At 40.6% G+C, this 25,324-nt stretch overlaps 1 protein-coding gene across 4 annotated transcripts in view; it reads right to left on the bottom strand.

Moving 5' to 3' along the window:
- Window positions 1-25,324, bottom strand: part of LOC108423446 (zinc finger DHHC-type palmitoyltransferase 14) — a 71,621-nt gene that overhangs the window by 25,190 nt on the left and 21,107 nt on the right. For all 4 annotated transcript variants that reach the window (XM_017690740.2, XM_017690738.2, XM_017690739.2 and 1 more), the window contains 4 exons: window positions 24,127-24,287; window positions 5,948-6,106; window positions 3,742-3,879; window positions 1,850-1,898 (listed from right to left, as the gene is read on the bottom strand). In XM_017690740.2, coding sequence (XP_017546229.1) covers window positions 1,850-1,898; window positions 3,742-3,879; window positions 5,948-6,106; window positions 24,127-24,287 — 507 coding nt within the window. The remainder of the gene's footprint in view (window positions 1-1,849; window positions 1,899-3,741; window positions 3,880-5,947; window positions 6,107-24,126; window positions 24,288-25,324) is intronic.

The following is a 25,324-nucleotide window of genomic DNA, read 5'->3' on the forward strand; positions in this document are numbered from 1 at the left end:
GGTATTATTTCTATTTTTACAAGATGTCACCAGCAAGGCTGCGTAAAGTTTTCCACAAATCTGAGCTATAAGCTATAAACAGGTGGCTTCTCTTCAGTGATCTGCTCTGTAAAAATTATTTTTATAAAATACTACAAAGAGCGTCTAAGATTTTTTAGCTTTGAGCAGTAAATTGTAAGCATATAGCAATATGTTAACATTTTCTGTTAATTTGAGGGGAGCTTTTACAAAAAAATTGAAAAATGACGTTTATTTCATGCAGTTACTGAATAATTTGCCTTACGATTTGGTCACGTAAATTCAGTGAACTCTTACTGAACACACCGCGTTCACGTAAAAAGGAATACTTTAAGTGACTCTTAGGTCTTCTCTACAGTTCTGAATCTCAAGGACTTGCCCTGACCATTATTCAATCAATCACAAAAGAAGAGACTGAAGAGATTTTATCGTTACGACCTGCTTTCTTCTGAATGCTGACTGCAGCGCTGGTCATGTTATCTGCTTGGTGACGATGGTTTCTTCCCTCAGCATGGAGCCCTTATCTGTCTCTGCTGTGGCATTTACTGCAGAAACACACAAAGCCCTTATGCAGGCCATTTTAAATGCCCCACCTGTCAGGTTATCCTGACCTACAGCACCACCACTTTGGAAAGGGTCTCTGGTGAGATCTGACGAGCAGAGTTGCATAATGGCAACAGTCTTCTTCATCTGTCATTTTCATGCAGATGTTAAGCCACAGAAACGGCTGAAAATAGCTCTCCAACCAACACCACTGGCAGAATGTTTTCATCCTCAGCATGACAGGAATTATACAGAGGAAAGATATCTGGCAAATATTCACATATAATCCGTAAAAAGTGATGAGATTTTCCCACTGCTGACAAAGAGGGTTGGGGGGGCAGCACCTTGCGTGCCTAAACCACACATGGGGCATGACTCTGCAGAGACAGCAGGCTGGCACAGAGATTCAGAGAGATAAATGAAGCTAGACAGCTAGGGAGAGGGAGAGAGAGGGAGAGAGCTGAGGTGAGACCAGCTCTGCTGCTGGCATAGAGGGCAGTTCAAAAAGTGCCAGAAAGGGTTCGCTGCAGGGATGTCATTAAAAAAAATAAATAAATGTATAGAACCTCCACACTTGAGTGGTTTGAGATTTTTAAAGAACCGTCTACTGAAAGGTTCTTAACCTCGTTTCAAGATGAAATCGACCACTTTTTCAAAATTTCAGCTTTAATTTAATGTAGCTAAGCTCCTCCAGAGTGGCTGGATGTTACTTAGAGTCAGAACTGTTCACAGTGGTGTCAGTGACAGGAACCAAACACTCCAATTGTTTAATCCTCAAATAGCTACACCACAGAAAGTAAATGGTTATGAGTGTGCTGTATGATTCCTGTTTCATGACAGTTCTGAGACCTGCTTTTGACCTGATTGAGTGTATTTTTGTTACGCATGTAGGTCAGGGAGATCCATGCTGGGCTTCTAAGGCAGTAAGGCTTGTAAGTAGCCTTTGAATCTTTGAATCTGCAATTTTGACAATGACAAAAATACGATCACACATTGCAACATGCTTTTGTTATCAATCGATGCCTGGATGCGATTCTCCTTTGTAAGGTTCTGAACTGAATCTTGAAAAATGCCGTAATCAGATGTTTATATGTTCTCTTTGTTTACCTAAAATAGGTAAAATCAAATAAAATGTTATTTATATAAAATAAAAATGCTACCAGTTAGAGACAAATGTAGGGAAAAAACATGATCAAAAATGGCCCTACAGAGAAGAATGGGCAGTCACATTCACCACTACAGCAGCTAGTAAATCTAAATACAGGATGATTATTCCCAAAAAGGATATCTGGCAGGACTGTCTTTGAGTGCGGTGAGGAAGCCTTTTTTATGCGATTCTGTGAAAAGACAAGGTTCAGGTTAGGTTCAAGTCCATTTCTCAGAATGCATATTGAGCTCAAAATATTTTGTTTTTCTTTTCAGCTACACCCACAACCTCAGTTTCTCCCTACACAGAGAGATTAAACACCATTCACAAGGGCCAAGTACCCTGGGACAACAAGGGCAGCCAGCGAGGGATGAGACCTGCTCTAATAAGCTATGATTCAGATGTTGAAAGTCAGGGCACAGGTGTTCTACAAGGGCACAGGGCCAGAAAGCACAGCGTGGGAGATATTACGGCAGGGCCTAATCACCTGATCCCCCTTCAGCCCTCTGCCTCTCTGCTGTAATCGATCTCTTAAGAGCTAGTCATAAAGCGTGCAGTGAGTGGGGAAGTTGTAAAATCTTCCCAAAAGCAGGGCCACCACAGATGTCATCGCTGTTTCAGCCTAACAAAGCTGAAGGTAATTGGACTAGCTTTACTTGTGGAGCAACAGCCTCTGAGAGCAGTGCAGAGCAATGAAACAAACAAATACGCAAATAAGCCAGGCTACAGAGCAGCCTATTTGCGTGCCTATCAAAGCTAATGCGGGTGCTTATTAGTGCCCTCTGTGAAGCTCGAACACAGTCGACTGCTGATGGCTGATTTAGCCCGCATCAAGTCATAACTGGTGGAAAGAGAAAGAATGGAAGCTAATTCGGGGAGGCTTGCTCTATCGCATGGATTTGGCCAGTGATTTCCATTATTTCTCCAATCTTTTTTTATGCCCCTGGCATGCTGTCAGAAGCAACCTCAGAATCAACCTGAGGTTTTGATGGGTTATCTTACCTGACATTAACATCAAGAATCAGTAAACAGGGGGTGAAGTTTAACAGCACGATGAAAGTGATTTACTGCTGTTAGAGAAAGCGACAAATCGCTTGGACGATTAAATGAAAGGGATGGTAAATTTTACATTTGTCTATGGCACCAAGTAAACTAGATCCTAGCTACTCAATAATCACTGTGCTATTGAGAAACAGCATGGGCATCAAACTTTTATGTACCATGCCACGGCAGAAGTCCACACTGCTATAATCTAGCACAGACACAATCGCACAACCGGTTTTATAATTTTTTTGCAATACAACGTAAGTTTGAAATAATAAGATTTACACTGAATGCTCAGCACAGACGTACAACTATATCAGGGCTGGGGCCTGTGGGGTAAAGTTGTCCCGTGAGGATGTTTGACTTGCAACGAGAACGTTTGGGGACAATCGTGAGAAATTTTGGACTTAATATGGATAGGCTGATATACTTATTGGGGTGGGAACAAATTGAGTGTGAAATTTCTAAACCAATCCAATGCCTTGTGATGGCAAACCTCAAAATAGGGGTTTTGCTACAATTCAGCACCAAATGCTTACCATGTAGTCCTTAGACACGTCTGTCTGGCCCAGTGAGACTACCCTAAGCAGTGACAGCAGCAGAAGGTAGTAGTAGTAGTAATATAAGCAGTCAGAGTACGCACTGTAGATGTACTAGCAGTATAAAGAATTAAAATTCATTCCGCAAAATCCCAGCACAGCCTGTTCATCCAGTTATCAAGGATTTGAAACACCAATAATTGCAAGAAAACCACACAATCAATGTAATCAGTCCCAAAGTCCAACGGCAACTGCAAAACCCGCCCTGCGTTTAGAGTCTTCCTCTTTTCTGACAAACAAAACACCATCCCTGGCTGTTCACACAGAGAGATGGACTCTGGCCAGGCCAAACTCATCACACTCACATCACAGTTTGCCTGCTTACGGGACAGACACAGCAGGAGGGAGGAGCACTCCAGCACTGGACTGGAGATGGCCCTGTCCACTTACGCATGATTACGTGTGTGATGACAAAGGCAAAGATGAAGATGGTCAGGAAGGACAGCGACAGGATGAACATGTAGAAGAACCGGTAGTTTCTCTTTCCAACGCAGTTGCCCACCCAGGGACAGTGATGGTCAAATCGCTCTGCAGAGACCAAAAGATTCAATGTAAAAGTCAGTCACATGGAGAGTCACTTTCCCACACCCATATTAAGCCTAAGCCTAGACTAAAGAGGATTTTGATGGTGAATCACCACTGATGTCACAATATAGTTCAAGACTAGACTAGAATCCATTTCTGAGAAACGTCTGTTCTGGTTATTTCCTCATTAATTGCAGCGGTAAAATGCATTGATTAAATGGGTGGATGCACAACTGGGGGTAAAATCTACAGCACTTAAAACCAGAATTTTTGTCCTGTACCAGCCGATGATAACTAGACTTTTCCTTGACATGTAATTATTAAAATAACTTGAAATAACTTGTAAATCTTTTTTGATGGGATTTCCCCCCTATTTTCTCCCCAATTTAGTCGCTTCCATTTCCACTCAGGCGCTCCAATCACACGATACCACCAGCGCTAGGAGGGCGAAGGACCAAAAGTCCTGTGAAGCACCACGGCATCTCTTTGAAGTGCCACTCATGTAACGTCACTGGAAGCTGAGCATGCCCGGAGGAAAGTACCACCCGCCAGGTCTGCCACGTCAGCTTACAGACGCCTGCGCTGACTAGCATAGCGTTTGGGTGCTGTGGGGACATGGAGGGGCCATTCTACCAACCCCAATTGTGCTTTTTTGGACTCCCGGCCACAGATGGCTTAAGCATCACCAGGGATTTAACTTGCAATCTTCTGATGATAGGGCCAACGCTTAGACGGTTTCGGGAGCCCGAAAATGTTATCACTTTTGCTTTAAATGTGTGAAAACATTTAACATCATAAGACCCATCAAAGGCTAAAAACGTACCTTAGTAGCATCCCTCAACTTTTACTCAACAAATCCACACCTATAAAGTATCTAAAAGATTCTACAAGTCACATTTTCAACTGGATCATCTGAATTTCCTGAAGATCATAAGGAAAAAAAGTAAATTTATGCAAATCATTAGAAATGAATGTCCCCATGCCACAGTATAGCATAAACACTCCAGTTAAACGTATTTTGTGTATTTGCTAATTACATGCTAAAAAAACCTTGTTCAAGTTATTCAAACTAATGTCTGCAAAGAAACCTTGTACAAATTTGACATTGTTCCTGAGATTTTTGAATTGCTAAATGTGTATTCTCTCAGATTTCATATTGAAAAGTGATTAAAAAATAAAAAAAATCAGGCACTCTTTTCAAGATTTACAAGTGCTAACTGGCACTCCAACTGTGAAATCACCTAAACAGTTCATGTAAGTAACAAGGATACACTGGCTAAATCAGTGTTCAAGTCTGAAGATGAACTGAACAAAAGATGAAGTGAAAAAGATCTGAGCTGAAGGAGTGAAGACAGGGCCTTGGGCTGCTGAGCAGACTCGGCAATTCAATGTAGGGGTGTAATTAGAGACGTTCTGATGTTTAATGATTTTAATGTCCTCATTCAGCTGCACTGACTCAAGTACTGTTAAAAGCGATTCTAATCAATTACAGTAATAATAAATATACGCTCATTTTTTGAACAAAGATACATTTTAATTTGTTAAATGTATCAATTTAAATGTTAGAACGCTGTATTGTTTTTATTATCACCTGTATTTCACTATTACGTCTAATATGTTCTTACCAGTTTTATTTGCCTCTTCTGTGTACTTTACAAAACAAAAATTCAGCACTGAATCGTTTTCCAAAAAAAATCATGAACAAATCAAATAATTGTATGGTCATAGATTTTCATCCATACAAACAAACGATGCCTGTCAATAATAATAATAATAATAATAATAATAATAATAATAATAATGGAGAAATCTGAAACGGAAACTTTGCGAGTGAGGAAGGAAGAAAGCCCAAAAAAGGCATAAACTCCAAAAAAGGCATAAACTCCACTTCCTCCGAGACCAAAAGAGACACGGAGACAGGAAGGGAATTTATAGGAGTAAATCCAGCACTTGCAGCCTCATACTGACACGTAAATTGTGAGGTATCCTAAAAATAGTTTTTGCACATGCCCATCCAAGACTCACATTACTCAGCATCACACGCAGCAAGTACACCAAGATACCAACTCACCCACACAGTTATCACAAAGGCTGCAGTGAGAGGCACGAGGCGGTCTGAAGATTTTGCAGGTGAAACAGTACTTGAGCTTCACGGTCTGTCCATTAATCGTGATCTCTTTCGTCCTAGGGGGAGGTCTGTATCCCGTAGAGCTGGAGCCATTGGCAATGTCTGTTAGGGAGATGAAAACAAGTGTTACCTCGCAGTAGGAAGATGTTCGTGTTCTACTTCAAGGCAAAAGGAGGCACAGCTGTTAGAGAGAGGGAACTTCTGGAAATGCCTTTGAAGTCTGCCCCGGTCTGGGCTCCTCCGTACAAGCTGTGCTGAGTAAGCTAACAGCCAGGGCCACCAGATATCTTCCCCAAAGTCGCATGCCAAGACAAACAGCCAGTCAAGAACCAAAGACACAGACCTGGCGTTTCTCATTCAACATGCTCAAATAGCGTGACTCGAGTTGTATTTTGGAAATTGTTCCTCACGACTGTAAGGGGAACACCAAGCTAAACAAAACATGTTTGAAATTGCAGCTCTGTACTCCACTCTGTAATTACAAATGCAATCATGTTCCAAGTGGGCCTGGACACTGTTGGGTACAATTCTGTTATGTAACCAAACACTCAAAGTTGCACACAAGCATGCAAAGCATGTTTGTTGTAATTTGTAGCTGTATTTAATTATAATCCTCAAACACAGAAAATTACAACCAAGAATGCACTCTGAGGTCACCAACTACACTGCCTGACCACCTTTGATTGCCCTTCTTTATAGGAGCATTCGCCATGACATTATGTCAAAAACCTTATCGCTGCTGTCGGAACACAACCTTGTATCTCCATTTTTGCCGTTTTTCAGTTTTTGACATTATGTAAAAGGACCCATTGTCATTTTCATTGTGTATAAATTTCAGGATGAATAAACTAAAAGAGCTGACCCAAAATTACCTGGGGAAAAAAAGTCTGGTTCCATTGACTCACATTAAAAGTAAAGTATGTTTTTCCCTTCTCCTGTAAAGTTACCATTTTGGAGATACCAGGTTTTGTTCCAACAACAGTGATGTCACAACATTTATTTCCATCCAGAGCTGCATTCATATCTGGCCGAGATCTAGCAGAGACAACAGGAGAGTTGAATCACTCCGGAAAGTCTTCTCCGGCACATTCCAGGACTCGTGTGAAAATGTGAACCTGTTCTTTGTGAAAATGTTCTTTCACAACAAGTCCAATGAATCTTGGCATTGTCATCCTGGAATGTGTGTGTGCCATCAGGGAAGGAAAAAAAAATCCGAATAACCTGGTCAATCAGTACATTCCGGGTAAGCTGACTTCATTTTATTGCCACACAATGGCAATAAAGAGTCTAGACCTGATCAACTGTGGGCAATATGCATGACTGGTGCATCACCTCAAGCGCTTCCCTTCTTACCCTGATGCACCCATCCAATCTGGACTCATCCGACTACATGACCTTTTTGCACTGCTCCAGAGTCTAATCTTAATGCTCCCTAGCACTTTCCCCACAAACAGCCTCACTAACACGTGGCCACACAGCTGTTGAGTCCCAGTCTTCTGAGTTCACGCTGCATTGTGCATGTGGAAATGCTTTAACTTTCGTATTAAACGTTGCCATGAGTTCTACTGTCAATTGTTTATGACTCCACTTCACTGAGCGTTTACATGATCTCCAATGCAAAGTTGACTGTTTACAGCTGTTCTTCTAGGTTTATTAAAGCACTGGACAGTTCTTAACCCAGTGATATCAGCAGTCACCTTAGGTGTTTTCTTTGCAGGCCAATAGCCTGACACTTCTGAAACACAGTAACACCTTTTCATGATCACGAGATACGTTTTCCAACATTGTAGTTTAATAAATGAGAAGCTTCTCCCTGAATCAGTAAGGGGTAAAAGAATTGTTGCCACCTGAAACAATCACCGCGAGAATTATCCAATCAAAGTCTCTTAAGTATTTGCTAATTTAAATTCAAAAGGCGGTGTATCTTATCGTGTGGATAGATACAGTGGCCTTTAGAGGTTCTGGCATAGTAAAAATGTGCCGTAACCAGTACCTTCCAAAGGTCTGGAAGAGGTAACCCTGAAGAACTACACAGGCAGCATTAGTTTTATATGAGCAGGTGGGGAAATGTAATCATTACTGGTGTTCCTCAGTGAATGTACAGTAATGTTTTAAAGCAACTACATGCACGTGAATCATTCTCAGCATATTTATGAACTGTACAGTAACACTTCATTACAATCTCATACTCATTTTGAAAGGTATATTAATCCTCCAGGCAGTGTTGCATTGAGCATCCATGGAGCTCCAGTTAAGATGTAAAGCTGGTTTAAAGTAACTTGCAATACTTCTTGAAATCGTCTGGCGTGACATGTTTTGAATACACACACGTTTCTAAGCATATCTCATGGAAGTGGTACATTTCGGTTACCTATAGCAGCAGCTTTGTCTCTGATACTTCCTTAACAGTTTCAACCATGTGTGATGAAGGGTGGCTTTTCTACGGTGCCCCCGGAGTCCTATCAAAACAAGATTAGCGATGCAAACAGAAACCGAGGACACAACAGCATTAGGTGAGAACGCAAACACAGACACAACGTGAACGCAAATACTTCATTCAGAACGCAAATACAAAAAAAAAGAGAAAGCAAATAAAAAAGAGGGAATGCAAATATAAAAGAGAAAATGTAAATACATTAAAAGAAACAAAGCATTTTTAAAAAAAACTGCGTTTATAGAAAATATAAAAACACAAACACTATGAGACAAACTTAGTGGCAAAGGCTTTACTGAAGATTCCGCAGCTGACTGATCTTTGAACGTGTGCATATCTTAGTGGCCAGCGGCATTTTCAGTGGGAGTGACCCTCAAATGTGTTTTTTTAAATGTTTTTCATTTTAGTTAAAGCTGTTGTGCTACGCATTCGCCCTTAATGCCACCGTTTCCCGCCTTTCGTTTGCTTCGTAAATGTTATTTTGATATGACTGACTAATGTTTCAGTGCTGTGAGTTTTTATTTTTTCTACATATGCACCGTTTTGTTTTTTTTAATGCTTAATTTCTGGTAATGTATTTGCGTCTGCGTTCTCCCTTAATGCTGTTGTGTTCTCAGCTATTGTTCACTGGGCAAATGTCACTGTGATGTGACTCAGCAGGCCACTGTACTCTTCTTCCAGTACATGTTGCCATGTTGACTGACTCAGACTTAAAACACTTAATTCCACACAACATGTAGATCCTTACTGAAGTTGCAATGCTAAATGACTTGTGGAAGATGAAGGGGGGTGGTCATGCTCATTCACTGCCAATATAGCCAGGGCACCAACCGGGAGATGTATGAATCAACCTTTGAAGGATTCTGAAATAAAAGTGTCGTGATTTTTGTTCAAACATTCCTTTAGAGGGCTGGAAAACTAAGCGGGACTATATGAGAGTGTGTCTGGTCCTCTCTTTGCTCTTTTCTCCCCACTGTTTCATTTTCATTGAGACACTGACAGTGAACTCAAACATGCATTTTGATGGTCTTTTCCAGACTGCATCGATTTCAAGCACACCACTGATCACCTAGGACCTGGCAGAGTAGGAATACATCATGAACTCCAATCAAATTTCATGAGATTTGAATTATTGTTAGCTAAAACTTCAGAGGGATAACACTGACAATTTCTTGCCCATGCTCTGATCTTGGAATCGAAATGCACAGTAGCAAAGTCTTCTTCTTGTTCTGGCTGCTCCCTTTAGGGGTCGCCACAGCGGATCATCTGCCTCCATCTTGCCCTATCCATTGCCTCCTCTACTTTCACACCAACCATCTCCATGTCCATCTTCACTACATCCATAAACCTTCTCTGAGGTCTACCTCTTCTCCTTCTACCCGGCAGCTCCATCTCCAACATTCTTTGACCAATATATCCACTATTCCTCCTCAACACATGTCCAAACCATCTCAACCTGGCCTCTCTGGCTTTATCTCCAAACTGCTCCACCTTCAATGTCCCTCTGATCTGCTCATTTCTAATCCTGTCCAGCCTTGTCAGTCCCAACGAAAATCTCAGCATCTTCATCTCCGCCACCTCCAGCTCAGCCTCCTGTCTTTTAGACAGAGCCACAGTCTCCAAACCAATAATGCACAGTAGCAAAGTACCATGGGATATTAAACATAATAAGCAAATGTTCGTGCCACAAGCAACCAATAAAAAAATCAAACGAACAGCTCCTTCAAAACCATCAAACTACTTTCACAGCAGAGCCACAGCTCTTCCATATAACATGACCACCGTTAAAATCCAACAGTACCATAAACTCTACAGATACTACCGGTCGTTTTATCCACTCTGTTAATCACATCTGTAATATTGGTTTATTTTTCACAGCCATATGTTTTATACTGGGACAACAAAATGCCACTGATGCCGAGGTAGAATGTGACGGGTTTTATAAGCTCTCTATGCAGGCGTGTGAATGGACTGCAGCATGTGGGCTGGCTGTACAGAACAAGTGAGAGAGCAAGCTGGGAGAGAAGGGAATGTAGGTGTTAAAAGGAGATTAAAGTAAATTAAGTATATGGGGATCCTTTCTTTACATATCCAACATGATCAATGCATGCTTCATTCTTTAATTCTCTCTCTCCTCCCACCTCTGCTGTCAGAGCCTAACCTGTAGCCAGAGACTGTGTGGGAAGCGCACCAGTAACAGCAGTTTCTAGCAAAGGCAAGAAAGATGAAAAAGGAAGACGGCACTCACCATCATTGATTACCGACAGACACTAAGCCTACAATTAATTCTGAAGACAAAAAAACAGCTGCTTTTGGCTACGTTCACACAGCAGATAAAAGTGGCCCAAATCTGATTTTCTCACCAAATCAGATTTTTTGCTTGGCTTTTCACATTATCTTTTAAATGTGATCTGTATGCGACATCAGCCTGAACAGATCAGATCCTAAACTGACCCGCATGCTTCACGTTGCTTCACGTAGCTCATCCAGAGGTAAACAATCACGACTGCCAAGAAATGCCAGTCGCTGCTGCGACTCAAATCGGTACTGAAAATGTCAGATTCATTGTGTTTTTATGTTTACACTGACACACAGATACACATCTGTGTCACACATGAGGAAAAAGATCACATTTGGGCCACTTTTTCCTGCTGTGTAAATGTGGTCTTTGACAGCCATGGAATTTTTAAAAAAGCATTTTTATGCTCAAAATCAAACCAGATCAAAAGGCACACGACCCAGCAGAGTCAGTCAGTGCTTCTCTAACAAGTGGTGCATCACAATTCATGCATGGGACTCTCCACATTTAAGCAAAACCCTGACATTTTAGGATATATCTGAACGGGTTAGTCATTCCTCCACACAGTTTACCTGCCAAGTGTTGAATGATACCCTTGCATCTGAACTGCAGAGGAGTCTTTTCTTACTAGGAAATCTATAACTTGCAAGATTCCAGCATCATTCAAACTAACACTAGACACGTGAAGAGCTTACGTTTTGAAAAAAGAACCTTTTTCTGTCAGCGTAGATGAGGAGGAGGAGGAGAAGGTAACAGTGGAGGAATGCTGCGCACCTTCATTCAGTTCAATGCCCAAAGTGTTTAATGGAAAAGAAGCCAAAGACATCATGAAAGTCAGTCTGGGTCTCAACGCTTTTTACTGTATACAGCTCCAAGCAGACTGTAGGAGTTTCAATGTCAGCCAGAGCTTCTCGCTTTTTGCCCAGCAGGAGGTTAAGAGCAGCTAATTATCATCTAGCAGTGGAAGGGCAGTGAAGATTATGATGCACGCAGAACTCTGGCTCTCACGCACACCTTCACATACAGCTTAAACTGAACTGAATTCAATCAAATAGCACAACACTAAGCAGACCGGAAACAGCGCAGTTTTGTGAAACCAAACAGGAAAAGGATTCCAAAAGGTTTCATCCCAAAATACACCAAGCAGCACAACTACTCTTATGAGCGGATGTAGGAACACCTACATCCGCATGCTGTTCATCGACCTCAGCTCTGCTTTTAACGCGGTCATCCCGACTAGGCTGGTCACCAAGCTCAGCGACCTGGGAATCAGCACCCCCATGTGTAACTGGGTTTTGGAATTCCTGACAGACCGACCCCAGTCTGTGAGATTGGGCAGTCATATGTCTACCACCATCACCCTGAACACTGGTGTGCCACAAGGCTGTGTGCTGAGCCCTCTGCTCTTCTCCCTGTTCACCCACGATTGTGTTCCTCTGCACACATCTAACATCTTCATCAAGTTTGCAGACGACACCACAGTGGTTGGCCACATCAGGAACAACGATGAATCGGCCTACAGGGAGGAGATCCAGCACCTGACTTCCTGGTGCACCACCAACAACCTCATCCTGAACACAGGTAAAACCAAAGAACTCATCGTGGACTATCGGAAAACCAAGGGCTGCACACACTCTCCTGTCTACATCAACGGAGCAGAGGTAGAACGTGTGTCCAGCTTTAGGTTCCTGGGAATCCACATCTCGGCAGACCTTTCATGGTCCTTCAACACCTCCCATCTCATCAAGAAGGCACAGCAGCGTCTTTACTTCCTGAGGAGACTAAAACAAGACCGACTGTCTCCTCAGATCCTCACAAATTTTTACAGATGCATCATCGAGAGCATACTGACCAACTGTGTGACCGTGTGGTACAGTAGCTCCACTGTGGCGGAGAGGAAATCCCTGCAGAGGATAGTAAGGACTGCTCAGCGCATCACAGGCATGCAGCTCCCTGCCATCAAAGACATTCACCACCAGGACCCCTCCCACGCCAACCACAAACTGTTCAACCTACTTCCATCCGGGAGGAGATACAAGAGCATCCGGGCCAGAACCAGTCGGCTCAGGTCCAGCTTCTTTCCCTCCACAATCACTCTGCTGAACTCCACACCTCACTGATAACACTACCACTCATACTGCACACAGCGGACTATGAACACTGCCTCTCATACTACACTCACCAATCAGAGCTGTTTAATTTTATTCATCATTATTACCACTGCACAAATTTAACATTCTACTCCCATGTAAATAACACATCGCAACAGTTATTCTATACAGTGTACATCTCCAACATGTTCATGTATATATCTGCACACCTATAATCTATTTTTTTGCATATCTATAAGTAATTTATTCTATATACTGTAATGTTGCACTATGCCTATTTATTGCACACTTGCACAGTCTCTTTTTGCACTATTTGCTACTATTTGCACTTCTGGTAGATGCTAACTGCATTTTGTTGCCATGTACTTCTACTGAGTAATGACAATAAAGTTGAATTTATCTATCTTCTGGCGAAACACCCTTGTTGTACAGAACTGGGAATGCCTAAACACACTTTTCACCTCAAATATTAATATTACTACTGATATGTAACAACACTATGAATAGCATCAAATTAGTTTGTTACTATCGACCGCCGAAAATGTCTGTCTATAAACAGCAAAGTTCAGTACCTAAACAGTTCATATCTGTGAGCCAATAAGCATGCCTGTTCCAAAATTCTGACATTTGATTGGCTGTCTGAATCACATTCCAGTCGCACATTATGACAGCTGGTGATTCTTGATTCAGCTGTTGGTAAATACACCCACTGCACACTCACTTCTGGTTTAAGCGACACCCACTTTTGGCTTGTAATGTACAAGAAAGTCTCATAAAAAAAGAAACATTCAGGAATCAGTACTAAAGTCATAGCATTGCTATTGCTGAATTCAGAATGATTATATCCAGCACAACATTTAGGTTGGCTTTAGCGGTGAAACTTCCAAGCAGCTAGTTGCGAGTTGCATGGAACTTAATTTTTTTGCAACCTGACAGTTTCACAAAGCAATTAAAAAAAAAAAAAAAAAGCTGGACACAACACATCCAGTTATTCCACTAGGTAGGCAAACCAGAAGCTCATATTGTTGACATATTGCATCGTTCTCCCCAAGTCATCTGCAAAGTATAATTTATCTATATATATTTGTAGCATTTTCACAAGCTTTATATACATTTCCAAATGTTATATCTGCCTTTTTTTATCCATATGTGTCTTTACCTTATATCACTTGACCTGTTTAACCAGCTCTGCATATGTTAAGCTGTGCATATGAATTTTAAAATAGCCATAGCGGGCATTAATTGATGATTCTCTCATTCTGTCCTGAAAGCACAAGTTGTTTATTGAGAAGCTCACCTCTGTCTCTCCATCTGTAATCATTTTCATGCTTTGATACCCAAAGGAATCTGAGCTCTGTGTCAATTTAGGACTGCAAAGAAAGGAGCAAATGCCTGAGTTAGCTATGTAGCCTGCTACAAAGAAGAATCGATGCTGGCACATGCAGCCATTTATTATTTTTTTCTCCACTGATCCACTGAATACAGTTAGAGATTTTGTTGGCTGATATGATCATATATCATCCTGACTGTTCAACTTTTTGTTACACTAACAAAATTGTTACACTACGCAACTCAAATGCATGAAAATTCCACCACATAAAGCCAGTTGTATTTTATTTGGTAGCATCACAATGCTGACCAAAGCGATGCTATGGGGGGGACGACTTTCAGTCGATTCATACGAAAGCACAAATTTTGAAATGTTAAATAAATCAAACATGCATAATTTAATCAAAGCTTCATTCATGCTCTAAAGGAAACATTAACAGTGAAAGACAAAACATAGCCATTACACATTCATTACACCAGAGGTCACTAACAGGCCGACCGCAGTCTGAGTCTGGACCCAGACACTGCCCTATGAGGACCTGGACCTATAACCAATAAACTATGGAGAATTATTTCATTTTGACAGGGTGGTCGTATTTTAATCTGCGTAAATTTTCTAGCCATTATGGTAACTGTTGAGTTAAAGACCAATCGTATGCGCTGTAAATATCATGTGACGCCACTCAGCCAATCAGATCTGTGCATTATGATGAGCACCGAGACTCCAGTGAGTGATGCACACACACAGGAGGGACGAGGCGAGAAACAGCAGTCAGAGAAGAAAGTGAGTCAGGTTATTTTACATGTCGTGCTCTGAAAAGAGAAAACTGACAAATATTGTTGAAATCTGACTGAATTGTACTTTATTTGATTGGCATTCAATTGTTGACTGTATAAGATGTCGATATAACTACTAGGCTACTTCGGGAAACAGCATATGGCACTGAATCATGAAGGAAGTTGGACATTACGATGATCCAAAACTTTGCTGTGCTTAGAAAATGGGTTACACCTTCGCAATTTTGTTTTCATTGTTTCTAGCAGCACAACGTCACATCTGAGCCACTTTAGTGTCCACAAGTCGATTTAAATGAAAGTGAAAGCTAGAGAACTGAACTGTTTACCATGTTACAGCATAGGAATAAGACTTTCAGTGCTCAGGACAACACATTTGGGCCTAAAGTCAACACGAACAGAAAACCGGACTGATGCTGTACTGCTGTCACTCCCCAGTGCAGAAAGGCTATAAACTAGGCTAATGAGACTGATGAGCAGCCACGGGCAAAACACAGCCACAGAGGAAATCCTTGCACAGACTGTCACTGAATTAGACAAAGACAAGCCAGCACTTCCTTTTGTCTTCTTCGGTCTGCTGCGTTTTACTTGCTGTACAATTACTGTCACAGCTCTATTCGCTTCCCTCTACTCGAGATCTCCTTTTCACTTTCTCCCCCATCTGTCAAACTAATGCCATGCTTTCAGCCTTCAAGTGAAGATGAAGACAGAGCAGAAGGGAGAGAACATTGCGCAAAACAATTTGCTGAAAAGAAACTAAACAATAATCAAAGAACAGCAAACCAAACCTTTTCTCAAACACCATGCACAGCAAGACCGGCGTTATAAGAAACACGACTGAACATTTGGAAAATTAGAATTACAGCCGGGGTCCGGCATGTCAAACTGGGAACCTTCAGGGCTAAAGGGCTGCAGATGTTTACCCTCATCTAAAGCTCTGAGTTCAGCTCATGAAGGCCTTGCTAATTAGTAAATGAGTTGAATCAGGTGTGTTTAATGAGGCAGCGAGCTAAAGTCTGCAGTGTTTTGGCCCATGAGGACTGGAGTCACATGTGACCTGGGAGAAAGCATAAAGCTCCATACCATGGGGGAAAATATAATATAATATATATATATATATATATATATATATATATATATATATACATATACACACACATACATACATACATACACACACACACACACACACACACACACACACACACACATATACATACAGACGAGTTAAACATTTACATTTTCAATTTTTTGTCACAAAAAACAGCACAGATATCTGCTCATTCAGCCAACATCAGTTACAAGGAGTGTTTCATCCTGGACTGCTTTCTAAATACAGGGCAGCCAATCACTTGGAAGAGGCCCTGAATATGAAGCAATCTGAACCAAAAATACACTACACAGCTTGATGTGTGTGTAATCGATTGCATTACATGCGATGCTGGACGTGATCTCCCTTTTCTGCCAGACACATGAAGGGGTACGGGGGTATGCACCCGGAATTTGGGTGGTTAAACAGAGGTTAAATGTCGTGGCGGCTGTCCGGCGCTACCGCATCGCTCCAATGCAGGGGTATCCCGACTTGTTCGCAGCTCCAAATAGTCCATATACTGAGGAGCACATTGCATGTTGTTTCGTTCAGATTGCTTCATCCTAGCGAGAGTTATTAGAGTATTTGGGGCCTCTTTCGAGTGAATCTCCCTGTATTTTTTCATACTATTTTTTCAAAAATATGGAATATGCTGCCAACAATAAACCGAGGTTGGCAGCTACAAATAAGACTGATGTCCCACTAGGTGACAATTCACTGTGCTTTCCCTCACAAGCAACATTAGCGTTATTAAGTGAATAGTTCAGAATGTAATGGCCAGAAACTGCCTCCTTAATTTCATCCGTTTGACATCATTTGTATGTAAAATTTACATAACTTACATTTTCCATCTGTCAACTGCCACTTGTACTAGGGTAAATCATCTGTTAATCATCTCAATACTGGTCTCTGCAGTACTGAAAAAGGCTATAATATTCAAATCAGCCCTCAGATGATGTCTTGTGCACTGTGAGCTGTGACTGAGCTCAGACATTCCAGATGAGGGTTTCTGTGGGTGCTGTGATGAATGAGGGCACTCGCGTGATCCAACAAATATAAATAACGTTGGTCACGGCCAATTTTTAAGAGGTCATATCGAGCATTCGTCAATGTTTTTAATATATTACAAGGCATAACAACAACAGTATGTAGCAATGGAATTACAATATGGAATTCTGTGCTACTCATACTTATGGACAGCCAGGACTGTCTGTCTGCACACTGTTATCCTAAGGCTCTGGTGTGCATTAGAAAGTGATTCCAGCTGTAAACTGAAAGAGCTGAGCACAGACCGTCCTAATTCTGCCCACAGGCTGCATGTAACAGAGATAGACCCCACACTGGAGGAATACAAGGTGTGTCAGCACATCTTTCACGGTACAACTGAACTGGGGTGAGTAAAAAGATGGTATATTCTTGTGACAAATAAGTGACAATATGCTTTCCAGTATGTACACTGATCAGGCATAACATTATGACACCCACTGTCCATTTTATCAGCTCCACCTACTATATAGATGCACTTTGTAGTTCTACAGTTACAGACTGTAGTCCATCTGTTTCTCTGATACTTTGTTACCCCATTTTACCCTGTTCTTCAGTGGTCAGGACCCCCATGGACCCTCACAGAGCAGGTACTATTTGGGTGGTGGATCATTCTCAGCACTGCAGCAAAACTGACGTGGTGGTGTGTTAGTGTGTGCTGTGCTGGTCTGAGTGGATCAGACACAGCAGTGCTGCTGGAGTTTTTAAACACCTCAGTGTCACTGCTGGACTGAGAATAGTCCACCAACCAAAAACATCCAGTGGGCAGTGTCCTGTGGGCAGCATCCTGTGAATATTTCCACAAGCAAGACAGATGTGTTGGTACTTACTGGAGCTTTTATAATGCTACATTAGCCTTTCATGATAACTAAGATAAGTTGTCATAACATTGGCTGAGGTGACAAAACCTGCTTTTATGGCAACTGATGCCTGTTGGAATTAGCCTTTATAAATATGTATGTAGGTTTATGGCATTTGCTATGAAAGGCTTATGTAGGTGTGTTTGTAGGTAGCCTTACAAATGCTGCCCTTCAGTAAATTGTCGCAATTTGTTGTTATTCAAAGACTTAAGTTGGACTTGAGTTAGACCGTTGAGTTAGACCAAATGGTTGCTACAATATACACCTCATAATAGCCTAGAACCAGGGGTTCTCTTGTCTTTTTTTTGTGGGCCTCGTATTAATGTTGTTTATCGTTCGAAAACATCTTACGGATCTTTTTTATTGTTAAGTCAATTCTTCTTTATTTTTATGACAAAGTGCCATCGTCGGCCCAGTACAAACCACTGGCATCCCCTCAGGATTGGCCTGAGGACCACCAGAGGGTGCTTCATGGCCCACCTGTGGGTCACAGAAATCTTGACCTAGACTATGTGAAATGTCAATTTCTCTAATTTGGCATGGAACAGAATTTAAAGAAGACTTATTTTACTCTTTTTGCTCAGTTTAATGTACTTATTTGTGCGCTTTTAAATATATTTGTGATGCATATAATTCATGCATATATATGCATGTTGATATGCATATAGAATGCATATAAACAGCGTCAGATCATTTTTACACTATATGCATTTAAATTTAATTCAACATTATCTCTTTTCAAACTCACTGTTGTCAAGCTGATAGATATGAGGTGAAAACAAAGACCAGTAAAGACAGTAATGTTAGCTGACCATTAGCATTTGTCTGTATATCTCAAAGACTTCCTCTCTCTGCGTGAATTCAAGCCACATTCAAGCTTTGTGTGTTCTCTACACAGCTGTAATGTAGCAATAGAAAATACTAAATGAGGTGCTGAGACACTGAAGAGTCAGCTGCAGAGTACCACCCAACACAAATTATTATTATTAATATTATTATTATTGATGTTATCTGGCAGACTTAGCAAACACAGAGGAATTTAGCACTACCTGTCCCATATAGACCCTTCAGAGAGATTTACACAATGTGTGCTTATCTTCTCCTGCTGCATCACTCGTCTGAATAAGGTCTAGTAACTGAATTATTTTTCAAGAGCTTAGCCAAGAAAAGACGTCTTGAGTCGCAAAAACGATAAATTTGGGATGCAAAAAACAAAACAGCAAAAACTTCACCTTTTATGATTTCTCAAATGAAATGTACAGTGGCAAGTATACACACATAATCAAATAAATGCAGGTTTGCTTCCTCGACCGCCTCTCAGCAGTAACGTGATGTGCTTTTTCCTGCATTTATACGAATGTTCAAAAATGTATTCTGCAGGCATTTGGCTTGTGTACTGGCCGTATGTTTCAGGGAGTACACTTTTCCAAGCAGAGTAGACAGAGTAGTGTCATACTGGATGTGCAAGAATGTAAAGCTAGCCAAAAAAAAAGACACCATACAGCAACATCCTGTTTCCTAAGTGTGACCAAACCAACACACTGTGACCTGCTGCGCGATCCTACACAACACATCCTGTTACTATTAGCACCTATCCTGCCAACTTCCTCTGGAACATAGACTGGAAAATCCTCCTAAAATGCTGCAATCGGGGCGGCCATGGTCAGGACAGCAACCCAGCTCAACCGCAAGCTACAGAGAACAAAACCACTCAACACCCCGACAACAAGGCCACAAGAGACAGCACAATACCACACTCTATTCTTTTATTTATACATCTCCAATTTAAAGGGGAATTCCTCCAAAATGTTGTGCATAATTGAATTTTGAGATGAAAACGGTCGTTCAGAATGGTCTGAAACGGTTCATTATAGATAAACCTGCTCTGGCTACAGGGGGATTCACTCGGAAGAATATTCTTCTGTAACTCCTGTTATGATGAAGAAATTTGGGGGAAAGAAAAAGAAAAAGAAAAAAAAAAACGTACTGTATGTGTAACTGATAGCATCACATGTAGCTGATGGACACATGAAGGGGTACAGGGGTCTGTGGCTGGACGTTGCAAACAGAGGTTAAACGTCGTGACATCCCGGCTTGTTCGAAGCTTTATATACTCAGGAGCACTTTACATGTAGTTTCGTTCAGATTGCTTCACCCTAGTGAGAGTTATTACAGAATATTCAGGGCCTCTTTCAAGTGATTCTCCCTGGAGAACTACTTACAGGGGTGGTGATAGCTGACCATGTCTACAAAACAAAAACAAACAAACAAACAAACAAACAAAAAAAGACATTTTCCCTACTATTCTTTTTTTATATTTAGTTTATTGGTTTTATATGTAATATTGCAAAATCATGATAACTCTGAAAAGGAGACTATTTTGCCTTAAAGTACCCTGCATGTAACTCCCTACTCAGTATATTTAAAACTAAAAACGATCAAAAAAACTATTTTAAGAAGTGTCTCAGGTATAAGGCAACACATCCATAAATCATTTCAAGTACTTCCTCTGAGATCTAAAATCACCACCACTGTGAACAATTCTAACTGGATTTCTCTAGAAAGAACATTTCACATCAAATCATTCTGAATAACAATCACATCTTAACCATGGAAATATGCAGAAAGTCTGGAAAAAAAATCCCCAGTGGAATTACAACTACATATTTTTAAAACAGAAGCACTTCAACTTTAGCATCTAAAAGTAAGCTCTCATGTTCAAACCACTCAAATACTTTACTAGCCTACAGGAAGAAATACATCACTAACATTATCACATCACAGGAGTGAGTGGCCGCTATTTCAGAGCAGATGTCACAGAATTTAATCATTTATCCAGACAAACGTCAAGCCAGTGCAAGTTTGCGCCTTTTCAATTCATTACTTAGAAAAGTTTTTGTGCAACACAAAGTGTCAAAATGAAAATTTAGTTGAAATCTATTCCCCCTAATGCAGTACTCATAAATGGGTACCACATTCATTACATTTACATTGATAGCATTTGGCTGACCCTCTTATCCAGAGCGACTTACAATTTGATTATTTTTACACAGGTAGGCCAAGGTGGTGTTAGGAGTCTTGCCCAAGGACTCTTATTGGTATAGTGTAGGGTGTTTGTCCAGGTGGGGGATTGAACCCCAGTCTACAGTGTAGAAGGCAGAAGTGTCAATCACTACACTATCCCAACCACCTAACGGGTCATTAATGGGTCACGGTACCACAAAACCACCACAAAACATTTACATAAATATTTCAGCGTCACAGGAACAGTGCTCATATTATTTAGTAGATCAGTTAAGCTCTATACGGTACATCAAAAACTTTTTAATATTTTTTTGAGCATTTTTTCTAGTACTATCACTATATCACTGTCAATATGTCCACATACTTACATTTCTCATTACCAATATTTTTTAAATAGAAAAATATAGTTTGTATTACTTTTGACTGCTAAACCTATTCCTTTTTATGACTTTCATAAACTGTAAGGAAGTGAACCAAAACAACACGTGGCACAAGTCAAAAGAAAAACCATGAGTGTCAAATGTGTAGGTTAGAGTGATAAACCTGCAATATGCTGTACTGTTACTGTGAAAACAAAAGTGCAAAGTCGTATGATAAACTGTAAAATGTTATTAATTTAAATCAACTTAAAATCAATTAAAACATTCAAGCTGATTTCTAGTTATCCAAGCAGAACTGTTCATATATGAAAAAAAAAGCCAAAAAGAGGAAATATCACGTTTTAATCATTTGAAATTTTAAAGTTATGTTGAGTATTTGTCATGTTTATTGAAATAACCCAAATAACCCAAATACGTACAAGCTAACCCACAGGAGCACTTGAAGACCATGTGGTTTCTACTCAAAACCCACAAAAAATCCATTCTTTGTTGCACCTCTATGACAAATGTGATTAGATAAACTCTTGTTTTATCCAAACCTAAGAGGCAAAAAATAGACAATGCACTGTCAGAACAATGAGGTCACTTTTTCAAAATCAGAAAAAAAAAAAAAGGCCTACATGATATTTATGATTTGGTATCAAAAACCGAAAGGGGTGGCGTCAAGTGTGGCATCATGGCACTTTTTTGCACACGCTAATTAACTACAGCCCTCGCACAAAACTACATCCGATACAGAAAACAGCACAGGTTAACCAAAAAAATAATAATACTATAACCACCAATCCTGCTCAGTGTGCAGCAAACCATTTCGAAAGTCACAAGCTTTCACCTTGCTCCGTTTCCCTGATTACGTCTGACATTGCCTCAACAACCACTTGTGTTTGCAGGTATAGCATCAGTGTCAGAAGCACTCAGTCTAGAACGGTAATTCAGTTACATAAAGTTACATTAATTTAATCTAAAATGGAACACAAAGCATTCAACATCCACATGAATACAAATACGCAGCAATTACAGCATATTATTGTCACTGCCACTCCAGATCAGCAGATACTTGAGATTCCTTACGTGCAGCTACAACAGTAGCTCTAAACATTCGACCGTAGTGTTCTTGCTATGGAGCCAATACGCTGAGTAAGAACAGCTAAACAGCATTATTCAGGGCAAACAAGCAGGCTTTCTGGCTCCATGCTAGGACAGACAGTGGGGACTCTTTGTAATGTAGGTCATTCCTGTACAAAGCCACTGTCTGCTCTTTCTCTCTGTTGCACAGAAAAAGAGCTCCTCACTGAATGAGAGCTACACACCATTTAAGGACACTGCCTCTGGCGGTCAGCATTAGTCTTTTAGCTTAGACACCTGCCCAAAGAACGGCTTAGGCCTAATAGAATGAAGTCGAGAAAGTCCACCTCCTTGTATCTACACTCTTTGACCATTTGATCAGCTCCATTTACCATATAGGTGCACATTGTTCTACAAATTCAGCTTGTAGTGTATCGGTCTCTCTGTATACTTTGTTAGCCCCCTTTCACCCTGTTCTTCAATGGACAGGACTCCAGTAACACTGATGTGGTGGTGGTGTGTTAGTGTGTGTTGTGCTGGTCTGAGTGGATCACACACAGCAGTGCTGCTGCAGTTTTTAAACACCTTAGCATCACTGCTGGACTGAGAATAGTCCACCAATCAAAAATATCCAGCATCCTGTGGGCAACATCCTGTGACTGATGAAGGACTAGAGGGCAACCAAAACAAACTGTGCAGCAACAGATGACCTATCGTCTCTGACTTTACATTTACAAGGTGGACCAGCAGGGCAAGTGTGGTCAGTGAGTGCTTAAAAGCTCCAGCAGCACTGCTGTCTGATCCACTCGTAGCGGCACGACACACAGACATGTCACCACCACTTAAGGGACACTACACAAGTGATTTATAATCACAATAAACAGTGCAAAAATGCAAGGCTAAATCTACCTCTACCCAGAGCAGCTTTTATTAATAATAAATGTGGATTTTCTTTATTTCCTTGTAGTTTGTTTTATAACAGAGAAAAAGGTTTGATTTTTGGCCAGGTGTGTCTTCATTTCTTTGAGTTCTGGACAGGAATTATAATTTCATCACTAAGCAGTATAACTGAAAAATTAGCATTTTGTCCAGAGGCTGAGTGGCTGCTGTAAGCACTTCCACCTCGGAGGAGCCAAAAGATTAACCTCATTTCACCTCGTACTATCTAGGTCAGAGGAGAGGGTGTGGACTCGGCATCTTGACAAACGACACGCTTCAGACAGAAAACGGACATTGTGCCAAAGCTGGGCGTGCAGAAGAATGTAATGAGAAGGCAAAACCCTCTGACACATAACCAAACCTGACACATCAAATAAAAATAGTACAGCAACAGCGGCACAGAGACAAGACACAAGCGGAGGCTTATGGAGGGCAGGAGAGATACGGCTTATGGACTCGATTTCCATGGAATTGCGGTGAATCTTGTGAATTCGCATATAAACACAGAATCGCCAAACAAAACTGTGCCCAATTTCCACATTGACATAATTATAGATGCTCACATAATGCTATGTTATAAAGTTTTATTACAAGAGTTTACTGTTATTACAATCATGAGAATTTCACTAAATGAAGCCAAACAAATTTAAAAAATTAAACTTAACTAAAGAAATGATGAAGAAGAAAGAAGTTTGATGCAATTGGAAGAAAACCTGTATAGAAGAGTGATTAGAAAAAGAGAGCAGACCAACCTATCTGTCTCTCCAGGTCTGCAGCCTCTTCTGGAGTGGCTCTGGGCAGCACCCCGGGGTCACTGAAGCTGGTCCTGAGTAACGTCCCCAACACGAAGAAGAACAGTACGCCACCGATCACAGGGATGGCTGGCGTCAGTGTGTTTGCCAGGAATGGACAGCTATGGGGAAAAAGAAAATAAATAAAAAAAATACACAATCCACTGTGTTTTAACTTCAGCTTTAGTTGGTTTTAGCTTCAGCGTTATTTTTAGCGTCAGTTAGTAAGTCTAACAACCATCAGGAACTCTGGGAAGCAAGTAGCCCATGTATAAACAAAGTTCTCTCAGTGAGGCAAGGCTGAAGTCTTTGTATGGTTTTGCTCCACCTTTTAACACCGTTATCTGATCTAATGAGAGTTACATCGCAATCCAGTTATTCCTGCACACCTGGGTGCAGCTTACAATAATCACATTATTGTGGATGATGCCGGGCTTTCCATGCTCCACCTCATTAATCCAAACAGTTCTCAAAGAACTTTATGGTGTGTGGAATAACACAGATTCTACACTGAAAGAGATTAAAAATAAATAAATAAATACATAAACACAAACAAAAAAGGCATGACGGCAGAAATGTGCGAATTTCAGAAAACATGTTTTAATAATGTTCAATAAAGCATATGCTTTATTATATCCAAAGTGTATCCCAAAAAACCCTAAAAAAGGAAACAAAAACAAGTATCTCCGTTTTTGTTTGAACATGGCAGCTGTCCTTTATACTGTGTGAAAATCATGATAGAGAGACCTGCTTAAAAAAACACTTATAAATCCTCTTATATATATATATATATATATATATATATATATATATATATATATATATATATATATATATATATATACACACACACACACACACACACACACACACACACACACACACAAAATCTTGCATCTCCATATTTGTTGATTTTCAGGTTTTGACATAATTTGAAAATGCCTGTTACTTTTTCAACATTGTGCATAAATTTTGTGATCAATGGACCAAAAATGACCCAAAATCACTTGGAAAAAAAATTGGTTCCATTGACTTACATTAAAAGTAAAGAACGTTTTTACCTTCTCCTGTAAAATTACTATTTTGGAGATATGAGGTTACTTACACACACACACACACACACACACACACACACACACACACACACACACACACACAC

The sequence above is a fragment of the Pygocentrus nattereri genome, chromosome 10 (assembly GCF_015220715.1).
Source record: "Pygocentrus nattereri isolate fPygNat1 chromosome 10, fPygNat1.pri, whole genome shotgun sequence".
NCBI lineage: Eukaryota > Metazoa > Chordata > Actinopteri > Characiformes > Serrasalmidae > Pygocentrus > Pygocentrus nattereri.